We start from the raw sequence: 13,849 nt of genomic DNA, 5'->3' as shown, positions 1-13,849 counted from the left end.
GAGACGGGACTCGGGACTCGGAGGCCTTGGCAGCGCGGGCGCTAGGCCCCGGGGGGTGGGCTGCACCCCCGAGTCCTGGCACCAGGGTCGGGCCGCCCCGGGACATGTCCCGGTGGCGGCCACCAGTGGGCGCGCGGCCCCGGCGATTCGTCCGCCGGTTCCAAGAACCCGGAGACCTCCTCAGCTCGCTGGTGCGCGCCAGGCACGCACTGAGGGAAAACTGAGCTCCGGGGGAGATGGGGCTGGGCAAGAGGCTGGAGAAAAACATGCTGGTCAGGACCAGGCCCCCGGGGGGCTTTCCAAGTGGAAACCCAGAGTGAGATCCAAGCTGCGATGCGCTCCAAGAAGCAGGCCCGGTTCTCCAGGATCAGTGAGCTGGAAGAGGTCCTCACTTCCGAGGGCCAGGGCTTGGACGGGCGCCCGGGGTTAGGGCGGCTCTGGGTGGGAGGGGGGCACCTGGAGATGCTGCCCCCAGCCTCCGCCACGGGGCAGCCCCTCCCGCCGGCCCTCCGCCTCTAACACAGAGTTGTAAGGAGGGTCGGCAGGTGCTGGGAAAGAACCTGGGAGGTGGGCAGGGCAGAGGGGGGGCCCAGTCTGACAGCCTGGTGAGCACCCCCCGAGGGCAGGGACACAGGAGGCAGGAAATCCTAGGGATTCCAAAGCGCCCTCGGGGAAGCGGGGCTTTGCTGGGAACCGGGGAGCAGCCACGGGGTCCTGGGAGCCCTGCATCCGAGAGGTCCCCCTGCTCAGATCTGAGCCCTGGACCGCAGCGTCCCTGGGGTCCTCGGGGAATGGGATAGAGGCTGAACTGCTGGGGTGGGCACGTCTCTCCTCTGCCCTCGTTTTAGCCCCAGAGGAGAGGCTATGGCTCCTTAGCAGGGGAGAAGACTGAGGCCTTGCTCCCGCGGAGGTGGGAGCTGGCCTGGAGTGGAGCCCCCCTGAGCCCCAGCAGGCGGGCAGGGCACCCCCAGTTCCCCAGGCGCTGTGAGGCCCGGCTGAGGGCCCCCTAGGGTCCTGGCTTCCCATCTTTCTCCTGCCCCTCACCTCCTGGAGAGGAAGAGGAGGCTCCACCCTGACCCTGGCCTCCCCACGGGTGGGCTGGCCCTAGCCCAGGAATGCACTCTTGCTTCCTGCTTGAGCAATGTCACTGTGATTTGGGGGTCCCTGGGGGGTGGAAGGAGTCTACAGCCCTTCCCACCCTGCGAGGTGGCCTGCTGCCCCAGGAGTCCCTCTGGCTCAGGCTGGCGGGGGCTCCGGATGGGGCTTGGCAGAGTGTGTGACTGTGTGGACTCTCTCTGCCTGTTTCTCTGCTGTGCCTGGAGGGGTAAAGAGACCAGGGGACAGCGAAGCTCAGTTGGGAAGGAAGCCAGGGTACTTTGGGGGTGGGGAGGCTGGAAGTCCAGCCCCCAGGCCCTGCACCCTCTGTGTCTTGATGAGCTGGTCAAGGGGGCACCTCAGGGTACCTGCTTTCCCAGCTGGTTACCCTGAGGCCTGGATGGGGCAGGGTGCGGGCTGGTGTCCCCAGGGGAGGAGGCGCACTCAGTTCAGGAAGAGGGAGGCAAACACGCTGCCCCCAGGGGTGGGTAGAGACGCAGGTGCAAGGGAAGTCCCCTCCCTGAGGCCCAATGGCGTTTCCAGGACCGTAGGCCCCAGGGTGGACCGTCGGGTGGGCGCTGGGTGCAGACCCCGTCCGCCTCCCCAACGCAGACACCTCCCCTGAACAGACGCGGAAGCCGAGCCCCCTCCCAGTCAGCCCAGCCCCCCTCCTCAGCTTCGGCTGAGCTGGGACTTGAACTCGGGTCCTGAGTGACCCTGCCCAGGCCCCCCTCCCCCTGTGCCATGTCCCCTGCAGCCCCAGGGTCCTCTGGATCTGGAGATGCTGAGGTGAGCGGCTGCTGGGGGGCGGGGGCACGAACAGGAGGCAAGTAGGGGCTCTGTCCTGGCTCCCTGCCCCTCTGAGTCTGACCCAGTAGCGTCCCCTACTGTCCTGGCTTTGCTGGGAGCTGGGGATCAGCCATGGGGTCCTGGGAGCCCTGCACCCCAGCTCCCCCCGGCAGCCAAGCTGGCGCCAAGTCCTCGCATGCACGGCCCACCCCCTGGGCGCTGGCAGGAGGGGCGGCAGGGGGAATGGCAGAAAGAGAGTTAACAGCAGCTGCTGACTTCTCTCTGGAAGGAAAAACTCCCCATAAACGCCCTGTTGCCTGGCATCTTGCCAGGGCCAAGATAGAGGCTAAAACTGGAAGTCCCGGCGAGTGGCCAGCTCTGCCTCTGCAGCGGACGCTTGAAGACGGAGCAGCCCCGTGGCCAGCCGTCCGTCCACACACCCACCGTCCACCCAGCTGCCTGCTGGTCATCTGGAAACCTCTGTCTGTCCACCCATCCGACTCTGTCTGTCTGTCTGGTCCTCCTCCGTCCTGCCCTCTGGCTGTGCGCCCACTTGTCTGTCTGTGGCCCCCGTCTGGCGGTCCACCTGCCCTGTCGCCTGTGAGTCCGGTCAGCCGCCCGCCTCCCTCTGCACCTCCCTGTCGGCCAGCTGCCTGCCCCCCTGCCTCCCCTCTCCCCTGGGCCGCAGCCATGGCCCAGGGCCGCGGGGCCGTGGTCAGCCTGGTCCTGCTGGGGCTGGGGCTGGCGCTGGCCATCATCGTGCCCGCCGTGGTCGTCTCCCGGCACCGCGTCCACTGCGGCCCCCAGGCCTTTGCCCACGCCGCGGTTGCTGCGGACTCCAAAACCTGCTCGGACATTGGGCGGTGAGTAAGAGGTGGGTGGGAGCTGGGTGGGCCTTGGCGCTGGCCCCTCCTGGAGACTGTGTGACTAGCGGCGAGCGTGTGGAGAAGACACGCGCGTGTGTGTGTGTGTGTGTGTGTGTGTGCACACGCGCGCTGGCGTGTGGGGGCCACGCGAGTTTGGGGGAAGCAGCCCCAGGGCCCTTGCACAGACCCGGTGGCAGATGTGCCTGGGAGCAGACAGGGGCTAGGGCATCCACCGTGCGGGCAGAGCGGAGGCGGCGTGTGAGACTGGCCTGAGCCGCAGGCCCGGGAGGCGCGGTGGGGACACAGGGAGGCCCTGTTTTCCAAGCCTGGGGCCTCCCCAGGACATGGGTGAGGGGGATGCAGGCTCTGTGTGTGAGGACTGTGCGCCAGGGTGCACTCAGTGATGCCTGAGAGCAGGCTGCCCATCCTGGCCCTGGGAAACCCGCCTCCGATGGCGATGGCACCGTGTCCCCTCACGGCCTCCCCTCTGCGTGTCAGGGCCTGGAGCTAGGCCAGCGGCTGGCAGAGGGACTGATGCTCTCTGGGCGGGGCAAGGGGGCCGTGCAGAGGGGCCCCAGCCGGCGTTTCTCCACCGACCAGACCTTCTTCCAGGAAGCCCAGCCCATGGAGGCTTCCCACCAGGACTCCCCTCCTGGCACTGCCTCTCTACCCAGCTGGGGCTGCGGGAGCCTGGTCTAGTACCTGCCTCCCTGCCGGCTCCATCTGCTTCCTGGAATGTCTGCCTCAAGGGCCATGATCAGGATCAGAAGCGCTTTGTGATCCAAAAGGGACAGTCCTGGACCTGAGGGGCACAGTGGCCGGAGCACTGCTGGGCAGAAGGCGTCCGTGCCCGCTCCGTCCCACGGTCACCCCTCTTCCCAGCTTTCTCCTGCTTTCCTTCATTCCTTCCTCCCTTTGTCTGCCGTCTGGCCCTGCCCCCTCCTGTCCTGGGCCCTCCGTCAGGGCTCCCTTGAGGATGACAGGGATAAGTTAAAGGGTAGGCTGCTTCATCTCTGGAGGGGGCTTCCAGGGGCCAGGAGGGGAACAACCCTCCCGCCAGAAGCGCTGCGCCCCCCTCACCCTGAACCCATATTTGCAAAGATGCAAACAAGTCAGGCCCTGCTGGCTCAGCAGGAAAGAATCCACCTGCAATACAGAAGACCTGGGTTCGATCCCTGGGTCGGGAAGATCCCCTGGAGGAGGAAATGGCAACCTACTCCAGTAATCTTGCCTGGAGAATCCCAAGGACAGAGGAGCCTGGAGGGCTACAGTCCATGGGGTCGCAGTCAGACATGATGGGGTGACTAAACAAAAACAAGTCGGGGGGGCTTCCCTGGTGGTCCAGTGGCTAAGACTCTATGCTTCCAGTGCAGAGGTCAGGGTTCCATCCCTGGTCAGGGAACTAGATCCCACAACTAAGATTTCACATGTCACAACTTAACAACGTCCTGCGTGTGCTGCAGCTAAGACCCAGCGCATAAATACATAGTTTAAAAAAGTCGGGACTTCAGCCTCAGAACCACTGATGAGGACGTGGCCCCCCGGGGGGGGGCGGTGGGGGCTGCTATCATGGATCTATGCTATCATGGGGGCCCAGGCTCGCTGTGTGCCCCCAAGTCTTTGCTGGAGGTCTCAGAGGGTTAAGGGTTGGGGGTCTGTGCTCCGCAGCCGCCGCTGGCGAGGAAGAGGATGTGGTTTCCTTCCCAACTGTTTTCTGTCCTCGTCAAGCTGTGATTCCACTTCCTGCTGTTGTTCTGAGAAGTCAGAGAGATGGGAGGGAGCCTGGAGCTGCCCCAGCTGCCGTGGGACAGGGGCGATTCCTCTAGGCCCCCCCACACACTGTGCAGCCGTATCATCTGCCTCCCGTCCCTTTCTCCCCTCACCAGGTCTCCCTCCTTCTGCCCTGTGAGCCCTGGGTTCTCTGGGAGAACCTCTAGGGAGACTTGAGGGTCAGCAGTTATTCCTAGGCTCTGTGACCACTGGAAATGCCACGCAGGGTCCCCAGGGGAGGCTTCATTGTTCCACTTCATGTCTGAGGAATCTCGGGAGGGTGGGGTCTTCCCAGGGTCCTCACCCTCCACCCAGGACCCCGGTGCCTGCCCAGCCCCTGAGCATCGACCATAAAGGCCAGAGCTTCACTGGCCCTTTGAGTTTGTTTCTGAATCCCAGCTCCCTTGTGGAGGGGTTGGGGGTGTGTCCCCAGTGAGATCAGGAAGGACATCCACGGGCTGGGCATCCCCAGGGCTGCTGAGAGGGGCGGAGGGGGCCGGTCCAGGCCTGTTGACCGTGAGCCCCAGCCTCTGGGAGGACCAGGGAGGACAGCCGCAGGGGCGCTTTGCAAACTGAGGAGCACCTTGCATGTGGCCAGGGGCAGTGTAAAGGATGTCGCAATTCGCAACCTGTAGAGTGCAGTGGGTCTGTGAGCCGCTGGACCTGGGGGCAGCCTGGTGTGGTCTCTGAACTAAGCTGGGGTGTGGCGGCAGCCGGCAGGCCACCCAGCTGTGCCCGCTCCCCAGTGAAGGCTGGCAGAGCAAGCCCGGGGGGTGGGGAAGGCAGGGGCCGAGCAGCCTGGCTGCTTACTCAGCGCCGGTCCCCCAGAGCCATCCTTCAGCAGCGCGGCTCGCCGGTGGACGCCGCCATCGCGGCTCTGGTCTGCACCGGGGTCGTCAACCCCCAGAGCATGGGCCTGGGTGGAGGGGTCATCTTCACTATCTACAACGCCACCACAGGTGAGTCCTCTCCGGACCCCCGTGAGGAGGATGGGCTCGGCCCCAGGTGCTAACAGGGAGGGGCTGGAAAAGCACCAGAGGGCGTGGCCGACCGGCCTGTCCGCCCCGCCCCTTACTGGGTCTCGCCACGCCCACCCTGGTGAGCCCTTCCGAGGGTTTAGATCCGAGGCCCAGAGCCGCGCCCCGGCTGTCTGAGCGGGAACCTGGTGTGCGGTGAGGCCTGGCAGCCTCCGGGGCGCCCCTGACACCCCGAACGTCCTGCCCAACCCCAGGGAAGGTGGAAGTCATCAACGCTAGGGAGACGGTGCCCTCCAGCCCCATCCCGGCTCTGCTGGGCCAGTGCGAGCAGGCCCAGCCCCTGGGCACAGGTGAGACCCCGGAGGACCACCTCCCCCCGCCCCTCCGGCCCACCCCGCCAGGCCACTGGGTTAGAACCTCCCTCCCCTAAGGGACAGTGCGCCTCGGGGACCGGCTGAGACACCCTGGCACTGGGCGGCGGCAGCTGGGGATGGGGGGCCCCCGTGGAGGTTCTAAACCCCGGGCTGGGGGCGTGTTCCTGGGGGAGGGCTCTCTCAGTGGGGAGGGGCGATCCAGGCAGCGACCACTTCAAAGGCCCCAGAGGGTTCGGTGGAGATGGGTGGAGATGGGTGGAGATGGGTGGAGATGGAGCTGGTGGGCGGGGTCAGTGGACCGGGCTGTGGGCGGGGTCGGGGCCGGTTTTCCTGAGCCCCAGGGGCCTGGTCATGGACTGTGTAGAAGTCCATGGGGGGGTCAAGGGGGTTCGAGTGGAGAGGAATGTGCTTCCACCTGGGCTACAGAAAGCTCGCTCGGGCTGCTGCGGCTGGGAGGGGGCTAGGCGGCCAGGAGTGGGCTGATGGAGAGCCCCTGGGGCCGAGGGCACAGGTGGCCCCGGGGGCAGGGGTTTGACACCCTGGACTGTGCAGGCGCGCAGTGGATCGGGGTGCCCGGGGAGCTCCGCGGCTACGCTGAGGCCCACCGCCGCCACGGCCGCCTGCCCTGGGCGCAGCTCTTCACGCCCACCATCGCGCTGCTCCGGGGGGACTTCCGCGTGCCCACCGTCCTCGCCAGCTTCCTGCACAGCCCCTTCCTGCGCCCCGCCCTTACGAAGTCGTCCCTGAGGTGCGGGCTGGTGGAGGCCCAGGGCCCCTCCTCAGCCCCTTCTCCAGCTGGAGGGTCTGCCCTGGAGGCGGGGTGGGGCGGGGGGCCTTGGATGGCTAGCTCACAGCCATCCTGGTCTCAGCTCACAGACCTTCGTCTCCACGTGGTAGCGCCTCATTGGAGGGCTCTGGCCAGAGGGAGTTTACGCCCACGTGACGGGGCTCCCGTGGCGCAGCTCTGGGCTTTGCACACCCCTCAGCCCTCCTCCCCACGGTCCTGTGCTCTCCCTGACCCCCACCCCACGCCTGCAGTCTCCCCTCCCCCCTTCCCCTCTGCCCTTGCCCCCTCACGCTCTGGGCCCACCCAGGCTGTCCACTGACCAGTCCTCCAGGAGGGCAGGGCCTCAGGCCCTGGGTGGACGCAGGCCTGGCAGGGGGTGTGGCCTCCCCGGACCGGTGATGAGACATGAGGGGTGTCAGCCCCACCCAGTCCTGGAGAACCTGCGCCCCCCACCCCACCCCCGTGTCCACCGCAGCCCCGCAGGACCGCGGACCAGGACTGCCTCCCATAGGGTCGGAAGTGTGGCCGCCCTCCAGGACCCGGCCCCCCCTGAGGCCGCCCCCCACCCCCCAGGCAGCTCTTCTTCAATGGGACAGAACCCCTGAGGCTTCAGGACCCACTGCCGTGGCCTATGCTGGCTGCCACCCTGGAGACCGTGGCTGCAGAAGGCGCAGACGCCCTCTACACGGGGCGGCTGGGCCAGCTGCTGCTGGAGGACATCGCCAAGGAAGGTCAGCAGGCGAGGTCCCACTGCCCTGCCGGCCGGAGACAGTGGGGTCTGGGCGCTGGGGCTGAGGGCAGCCCCGAGGGAGGGCCAGCGGTGCCCAGGCTTCAAGAGGCCGTTCCTGAATCCTGCCTGCTGCTGGGCTCAGGGACCCTGAGGTCAACACCCCCGAGGCGCGGGGCTCTGAGGGTTCGGGCCTCAACACGGAACCATCAGCGGTCACGGAGGGCTCCTGCCCTGGAGCTGGGCCCCTCAGAGGCTAGCGTGCCTCCCCCAACTTCCCCTGCTCGCTCTCCACCCTGCCCATCTCCGGTCTGCTCACACATCCCGAGCCACTGCCCACAGACCCAGCATCGCCACCTCGCCCCGGGGTCTGGAAGGCTGTGGGTGGAGGGGAGCCCCGCCCCGAGGTCTGGAAGGCTGTGGGTTGAGGGGAGCCCCGCTGTGCGCCTCTGTCTCTCTGTCTGTTCATGGAGTTGTCCTCGCCTCGCCCAGGTAGCCAGCTGACCCTGCAGGACCTGGCATCCTTCCAGCCTGAGGTGGCGGACGCCCTGGCCATGCCTTTGGGGGACTACATCCTGTACTCGCCGCCGCCGCCTGCTGGGGGCGCCATTCTCAGCTTCATCCTCAACGTGCTCAAAGGTGAGGCTCCCCGCGGAGACCTGGGGCTGAGGGGCGTGCCCAGGGGCAGTGTGCTCCAGAGCGGGACTAGGGGGCGGCTAGGGCTCTGTGGGGGTGTCTGCCACCATCTTCCCATGGAGCTCCCCCCCACACCCTGACAGACCCCGACCCGGGGTGAGCTGCCCGTTGACTGTGTGCACCCAGGCCTGAGGCCCAGCCCACAGGGTGGTGGCGGGGGCCCCGGCCAGGGCCAGGGCCAGGACTGTCCAATGCTGACTACATTCTCTGGGGCTGCCGTTAACAGATGATCACCAGTCACCAAAACCTGCTGGCTTAGACCACAAGAAATTTATTCTCTGCTAGTTCTGGAGGCCAGAAGTTCAGAATCAAGGTGTCCACAGGGCCACCTTCCCTCCAGGGCCGGTTGGCAGGGGGAGCATTTGTTTTCTGCCTCTTCCAGCTTATGGCAGCTGCGTCCGGTCAGCATCTGCAGCCACACAGCCTCCCTGTCCTGCGTGTCTGTTTTACAAGGATGTCTTACATTTAGCGCCCACCGGATAACCCAGGATAAGCTGCTCCTCTCAAGAGCCTTCACTTACTGACGGAATTGCCGCACAGGCGGACACTCTTCCGTGGGGGGCAGGCCTCACAGGTCCTGGGGGCTATTAGGACACGGAGTCCAGACCCACTGCATGGCATGACCCCAACTGCACCCACCCCCTCCCCCAGGGTTCAACTTTTCCGCCGAGTCGGTGGCCAGGCTGGAGGGGAGAGTGAACTTGTACCATCACCTCGTGGAGACGCTCAAGTTTGCTGGGGGGCAGAGGTGGCGGCTCTGGGACCCTCGAAGCCACCCAGAGGTCCAGGTGAGGTGTTCTGGGCTGGTGGGCAGCCCCCATACCCACCCCAGGGCTCAGGGTCAGGCCAGTGGGTGCCCTGCCTGCAGACCCCAAGCGCCTGGCAGGTGAGGCCAGAGGGAGTTGAATATGGTTGGCTCTAGGACGGGAGGGCCTGGCAGTGTGACCAGGCAGTGTGGCCTGGGGGTTGGTCTGGGGACAGCAGGGAGTCAGGAGGGCTGTGGGGGCACTCTTAAGGGACCCTCTGCTGTGTGGGCCCCTGCCGGTCGCTCACAGACCCCCTCACCTGTCCACCCTCCCCAGAACGCCTCCCGGGACCTGCTGGGGGAGGCCCTGGCCCAGCACATCCGCCAGCAGATGGACGCCCGGGGTGACCACCCACTCGACCACTACAGCCTGGACGGGGCCTGGACCCACAAGATGGGCACGGCCCACGTGTCCGTGCTGGGCGAGGATGGCAGCGCCGTGGCCGCCACCAGCACCATCAACACGCCGTGCGTGGGGCCTAGGGCTGTGGGGGCCCCGGGCGGGCGGGTGGGCAGGCCGCGCTCCGTTCCCTGGGCCTGGGGCCCCGCCCCCACTTGCTGTGTCCGCGGGGTGGGTGGGGGGCGGTACCTCTCCTCCTGTCAGAGGGGTCCTGCACCCGGGCATCTCTGGCTGAAGGCTGTTCACCCGGTGTCTCTGAGCGCAGATGGGGAAGGGGCTTCACACCAGAAGGATGGTGCTGAGGGGGGTTGAGGCGGGGCCAGGGAGGCTCCGGGGCGGGGCCGAGAGGCTCTCTGGGGGCGGGGCCAGGGAGGTTCTCGGGGGCGGGGCCAGGGAGGCTCTGGGGGCGGGACTGGGGCGGGGCCAGGGAGGGGAGCTCCGTCCCAGCGTGCTGAGGGCGGCCCCTGAAGCGAGAGGCTCCTGGACGGCTGTGGGAGTCCGGAGCTCACAGCCGGCGCCCAGCCCCGCCTCTGTCCGCAGCTTTGGAGCCATGGTGTACTCACCACGCACGGGCATCCTTCTCAACAACGAGCTTCTGGACCTGTGCTGGCGCCACTCGCAAGGCTCCAGAGCCACCCCCCCGCCCGGTGAGCACAGGGCCCAACCAGCCCCGGGTGAGGGAAGGTGGGCCGGTCTGGCGTTGGTGGATCGTGGATCGTGCCTTGGTAGACGGAGACAGAGCGGGCAGCCCTGGGGGGCTGGCTGGGAAGCGAGGCTGCCCTGACTCCTGTCCGGCCGCCAGTTCCAGGTGAGCGGCCCCCGTCGTCCATGGTCCCCTCCATCTTAGTCAGCGCTGCCCGGGGGTCGAAGCTGGTGATCGGCGGGGCTGGCGGGGAACTCATTATCTCTGCGGTGGCCCAAGTGAGTCTGGGGGCTCCCGGCTGGAACGCGCCCTCCCTGGGCGGCCCTGCTGTCCCGGAGGAGTTGGGGAGGGTGACTGGAACCCCCCCGCCTCCCTCCCTGCGTCGTCCTCTCCCTTGCAGGCCATCGTGAACAAGCTGTGGCTGGGCTTTGACCTGCAAGCTGCCATCAAGGCCCCCATCCTGCATGTGGACAGCAAGGGCCAGGTGGAGTTCGAGCCCAGCTTCAGCCAGGTGAGACAGACGCCGCCGAGCCTGCCTTCAGAGCCTGGGGGTGGGCGCCTCAGCTCCTGTATGCCTTGGGCCAGGTCTCCACACATCTCCAGGGTCTCTGTGAAGGGCCACAGACAGGCAAGCGTGGGGACCAGATCGCCAGGCAGGGCACTCGGCCCCTCAGACACCAGTACCTGGTGGGCCCTGACGTCCCCAGTTCTGCAGACGCACTGTCTCAGACCTGAGCCTTGAGGGCTGTGCTCAGAGCGCCTCACCCCCGAGGACCACTGGGACCTGGGGCCTGTGTCCTTGGACTCATGGGTCTTCAGAAGTCTTCAGTGATTCCTCCACCAGCAGGGCCCTGGGGAGTCTGACTGCCATGTCCCTGGCGTCCGGGATCCCCGGTGTTCTCGGGTGGGTGGATGTTGAGAGAGCGGGTCCCAAGCTGCCAATAGCATGGCACCAGGGCCATTCCTCCTGATGTTGAGTTGGGCTCTTCTTAAGCATGGAGGACCTGGCTCCAAAGGGCCCAGGCTCTGCCTTCTAGAGGCTTTGCTTTCCAGACCCTCAAAACCAAGTCCTCCACGGCCACCTACCTTCTCCACTGAAGCCCTGGACTCCTCTGGGGTCACGCTGAGGCCCCTGGTGTCTTCAACCCAGGATAGAAGTGAGCCTGCATCTCGGCTGTCCTTCCAGACAGGGCCACGTCCTCCTGTCATCCTCCCTGGAGCAGGGCTTCTGCTCTGGGGCCTGCAGAATGGGGGACCACAGACTCCGTGTCCTGCAGACGAGGCTGCTTCCAACACCCCTCTGTCCTCACCCAGACCCAGACCTCTGTCCTCCCCACTCCTGTCTGGGTTGGGGTCCTCAGCCCCCTGCCTGGGCCCCATCCCCTCTGTGACCAGCTGGCCTCCTCTCCCCTCCCCTCCAGGAGGTTCAGAAGGGGCTCCAGGACCGGGGCCAAGAGCAGAGCAAGAGGCCCTTCTTCTTGAACGTGGTCCAGGCCGTGTCCCAGGACGGGGCCTGCGTGCATGCCGCAGCGGACCCACGGAAGGGCGGGGAGCCCTCGGGCTACTGAAAGGCTGGTCCCTCCCGATTTGGGGTCCTGCCCAGCATGCACCCAGCTAGCCTGGCCCGGGGGACCGAGCGCTCTGGCAGGATCTGGGCCCCTGGACCGGATGGCCAGTCTGGGGCTGCAAAGAGGTGGATAGCCCAGCAGATGGACGGCTGTGGGGGCCCACCAGACGGCTCTCCCCCCACCAGAGCCCCTGCCCTGGCCGCTCCAGGCCTCACCCAGGACTGTGCCCCTGCCCCCTGGAAACCCCGCCCCCCACCTGTGTATCCTTTGGTCTGAGATTAAAGAAGAGACTGCACCACGCCTGACTCGGGGGGCGAGGTGGAGAGGGCCATGCACAGAGCTAGCAGTCTTCCACACATGCCACCACAGGGCCGGGGAAACCAGGGCCGGGCTGGTTCTCGTCCAAGCCGCCCCTGGACACTTGCTGAAGCTCCACACATGGCTGCCTGGACTGCCTGCTGGGAAGGCCGGGGTGTGGCCTGGGGCCACCTGGCCCTGGCTCCTGGGAGCCCGTGGCCAAGGCCCATCCAGGAGCTTGTCCTCTGTCCCGGGAAAAGACTAGAAGACTAGAGACCTAAGCCCTCCGCAGCCTGCATCTCCAGCCTGCTCTCACTCTCAGCACGGCTGACGTTTTGGGGGGAGTCATACTTCGGGGGGCTGTGCCCACACTGTAGGATGCAAAGCAGCATCCCTGGCCTCCCCCAGCTAAAGGAGCCCCCTGCCCCGGCCAGTCAGCAGTCACCCCCGATTGAGAACCGCTGCTCTGGACCCAGGAGCCCCTGGCCACTGGGCGCGGCTCTGCTAGCTGCCAGGCAGGCTGGCCTCCCTTGGGGAGGGGTCTTGGTGGGCTGATCTGGGGGGAGGTCCTGCCCACACCCTGATTCCTGGCAGCATCGGGAACTCCAGTCTCAGCCCAAACATCCCCCAGGGGCGCTGGAGCCCAGCAGCTCGGGCTGGGGAGGGCGTTGGCTCCTGGCCCCAGGGGACAGAATGCTGCTTACCTGCCCACAGCGCCTCCCAGCGCCACCCACGTTCACTGTGTCCCTGCACTCTGGATGCCCCCTGCCACCCCTGGGGGCTCAGTTACCCTCCGTGAGCCAGTGGGTTTCCTCCCCGCCCAGGCTCTAGCCCAGCTTTCTGGAACATCAGACTCACATCCCCTCCCACCCACCCCCTGAGCACCTGGACCCTCAGGCACCTACCTCGGACTCAACACGCCAAACCAGAAGCCAGCTCTGAGGCAGCCAAATGGCCTCCTTTTCCCGCTCCGAGACGGTCACCCAGGACTCCCCCTCCATCTGCGTGGCCTGGCCTTGGTTCCGTCTTTATCCCTCTCTCTGCCTCCCGGCTGCTGCTACCACCTTGGTCTGCTCCCCACTCAAGACAGCCATGACCCTTCAAGTCCTGCGAGGAGGCCACACGGGGCCCTCCTTGGCCTGCGGGGCCCCTGGAGGAAAGCCAGTCCCCACGCCCTGCTCCTCCCACCCCGGGAGATTTGCTGGCCCCTGCCTGTGTCCCTCGTGGACCACAAGCCACGCCGACCGGGGCGCGTTCCCAGCCCAGTTAGCAGCTCCTGCAGCTTCTTTAAACATCTCGTTAAACAGAGGCAGTCAAAGCCAAGACTGCCGTATCTTCAAAATAACATTCACACATACAGATCAGTCCCCACAGAATATAGCGAGAGGTAAAAGAATTTGCCTGCCAGTGCAAGAGACGTGGGTTTGATTAGGAGGATCCCCTGGAGTAGGAAATGGCAACCCACTGCAGTATTCTTGCCTGGGAAACCCCATGGACAGAGGAGCCTGGCGGGCCACGGTCCGTGGGGTCACAAGGAGTCGGACACGACTGAGCACACACGCACGCGGGGCTCGGAGAAAAACTCATTGTGTGAGATAGTTACATTAAAATGATCAAAGCATCTCATGTCAGACGTTAGCAAAGCAACAATCAGAACAGCAGGGAAAGCAAGAGGAAAAGTTTAGGAACAACCGAAGCAGAAATTGAGAATTTGAAGTCAGAACAGATCTTGGAAAAAATATACAGCTACTAGCTAGCCAATCAGTAAAAATTAAGGAAGTATAAATACGCAAAGAATGAAATGAGAATGGGGAAATAACCTAAGCTATAGAGGAAGTTAAAAGTACTAGAAAAGATGACTCATTTTAATAAGAATAAATTTGGAAACTTGACAAAATAAACTCTCTAGGATAAATAGGATTATGGTACTTAATGCGTACTAAAAACATCTCTGTTTATCAGAAATTCAGATTCAACTGGGCAGGCTTACAGGTCCCAGAAGGAGCAAAGATCTAGGTGGGTCAACGATTGCACAGAAAAGCTGAGAACACTGCA

General features: G+C 65.2%; 1 protein-coding gene and 1 long non-coding RNA gene across 7 annotated transcripts in view; one reads left to right on the top strand and one right to left on the bottom strand.

Moving 5' to 3' along the window:
• The window catches only part of GGT5 (gamma-glutamyltransferase 5), an 11,909-nt gene extending 114 nt beyond the window's left edge, over positions 1-11,795 (top strand). Inside the window, exons 1-13 of one of the 5 annotated variants that reach the window (XM_070475672.1) lie at positions 8-384; positions 2,217-2,747; positions 5,349-5,479; positions 5,752-5,847; positions 6,424-6,619; positions 7,232-7,389; positions 7,878-8,024; positions 8,733-8,869; positions 9,164-9,354; positions 9,827-9,933; positions 10,089-10,207; positions 10,330-10,440; positions 11,351-11,795. In XM_070475672.1, coding sequence (XP_070331773.1) covers positions 2,575-2,747; positions 5,349-5,479; positions 5,752-5,847; positions 6,424-6,619; positions 7,232-7,389; positions 7,878-8,024; positions 8,733-8,869; positions 9,164-9,354; positions 9,827-9,933; positions 10,089-10,207; positions 10,330-10,440; positions 11,351-11,497 — 1,713 coding nt within the window. In that variant the 5' untranslated portion in view covers positions 8-384; positions 2,217-2,574 and the 3' untranslated portion in view covers positions 11,498-11,795. Of the gene's footprint in view, positions 1-3; positions 2,748-5,348; positions 5,480-5,751; positions 5,848-6,423; positions 6,620-7,231; positions 7,390-7,877; positions 8,025-8,732; positions 8,870-9,163; positions 9,355-9,826; positions 9,934-10,088; positions 10,208-10,329; positions 10,441-10,982; positions 11,069-11,350 lie in introns of those variants that run through there. The other 4 variants (XM_070475671.1, XM_070475670.1, XM_070475669.1 and 1 more) reach the window with 4 other exon arrangements.
• Positions 8,333-13,849, bottom strand: LOC110146498 (uncharacterized). Of its 2 annotated transcripts, XR_002316573.2 has the most exons (3): positions 12,700-13,849; positions 9,476-11,169; positions 8,333-8,522 (listed from the first exon to the last, which is right to left on the bottom strand). It is a non-coding gene; the product is annotated as an uncharacterized lncRNA (long non-coding RNA). The 2 variants fall into 2 exon arrangements; XR_011490795.1 differs by having other exon boundaries at positions 8,333-11,169.

The sequence above is a fragment of the Odocoileus virginianus genome, chromosome 12, assembly GCF_023699985.2.
Source record: "Odocoileus virginianus isolate 20LAN1187 ecotype Illinois chromosome 12, Ovbor_1.2, whole genome shotgun sequence".
NCBI lineage: Eukaryota > Metazoa > Chordata > Mammalia > Artiodactyla > Cervidae > Odocoileus > Odocoileus virginianus.
The sequence above is the reverse complement of the archived record's forward strand: the minus strand, read 5'-3'. Positions and strand labels throughout refer to the sequence as shown.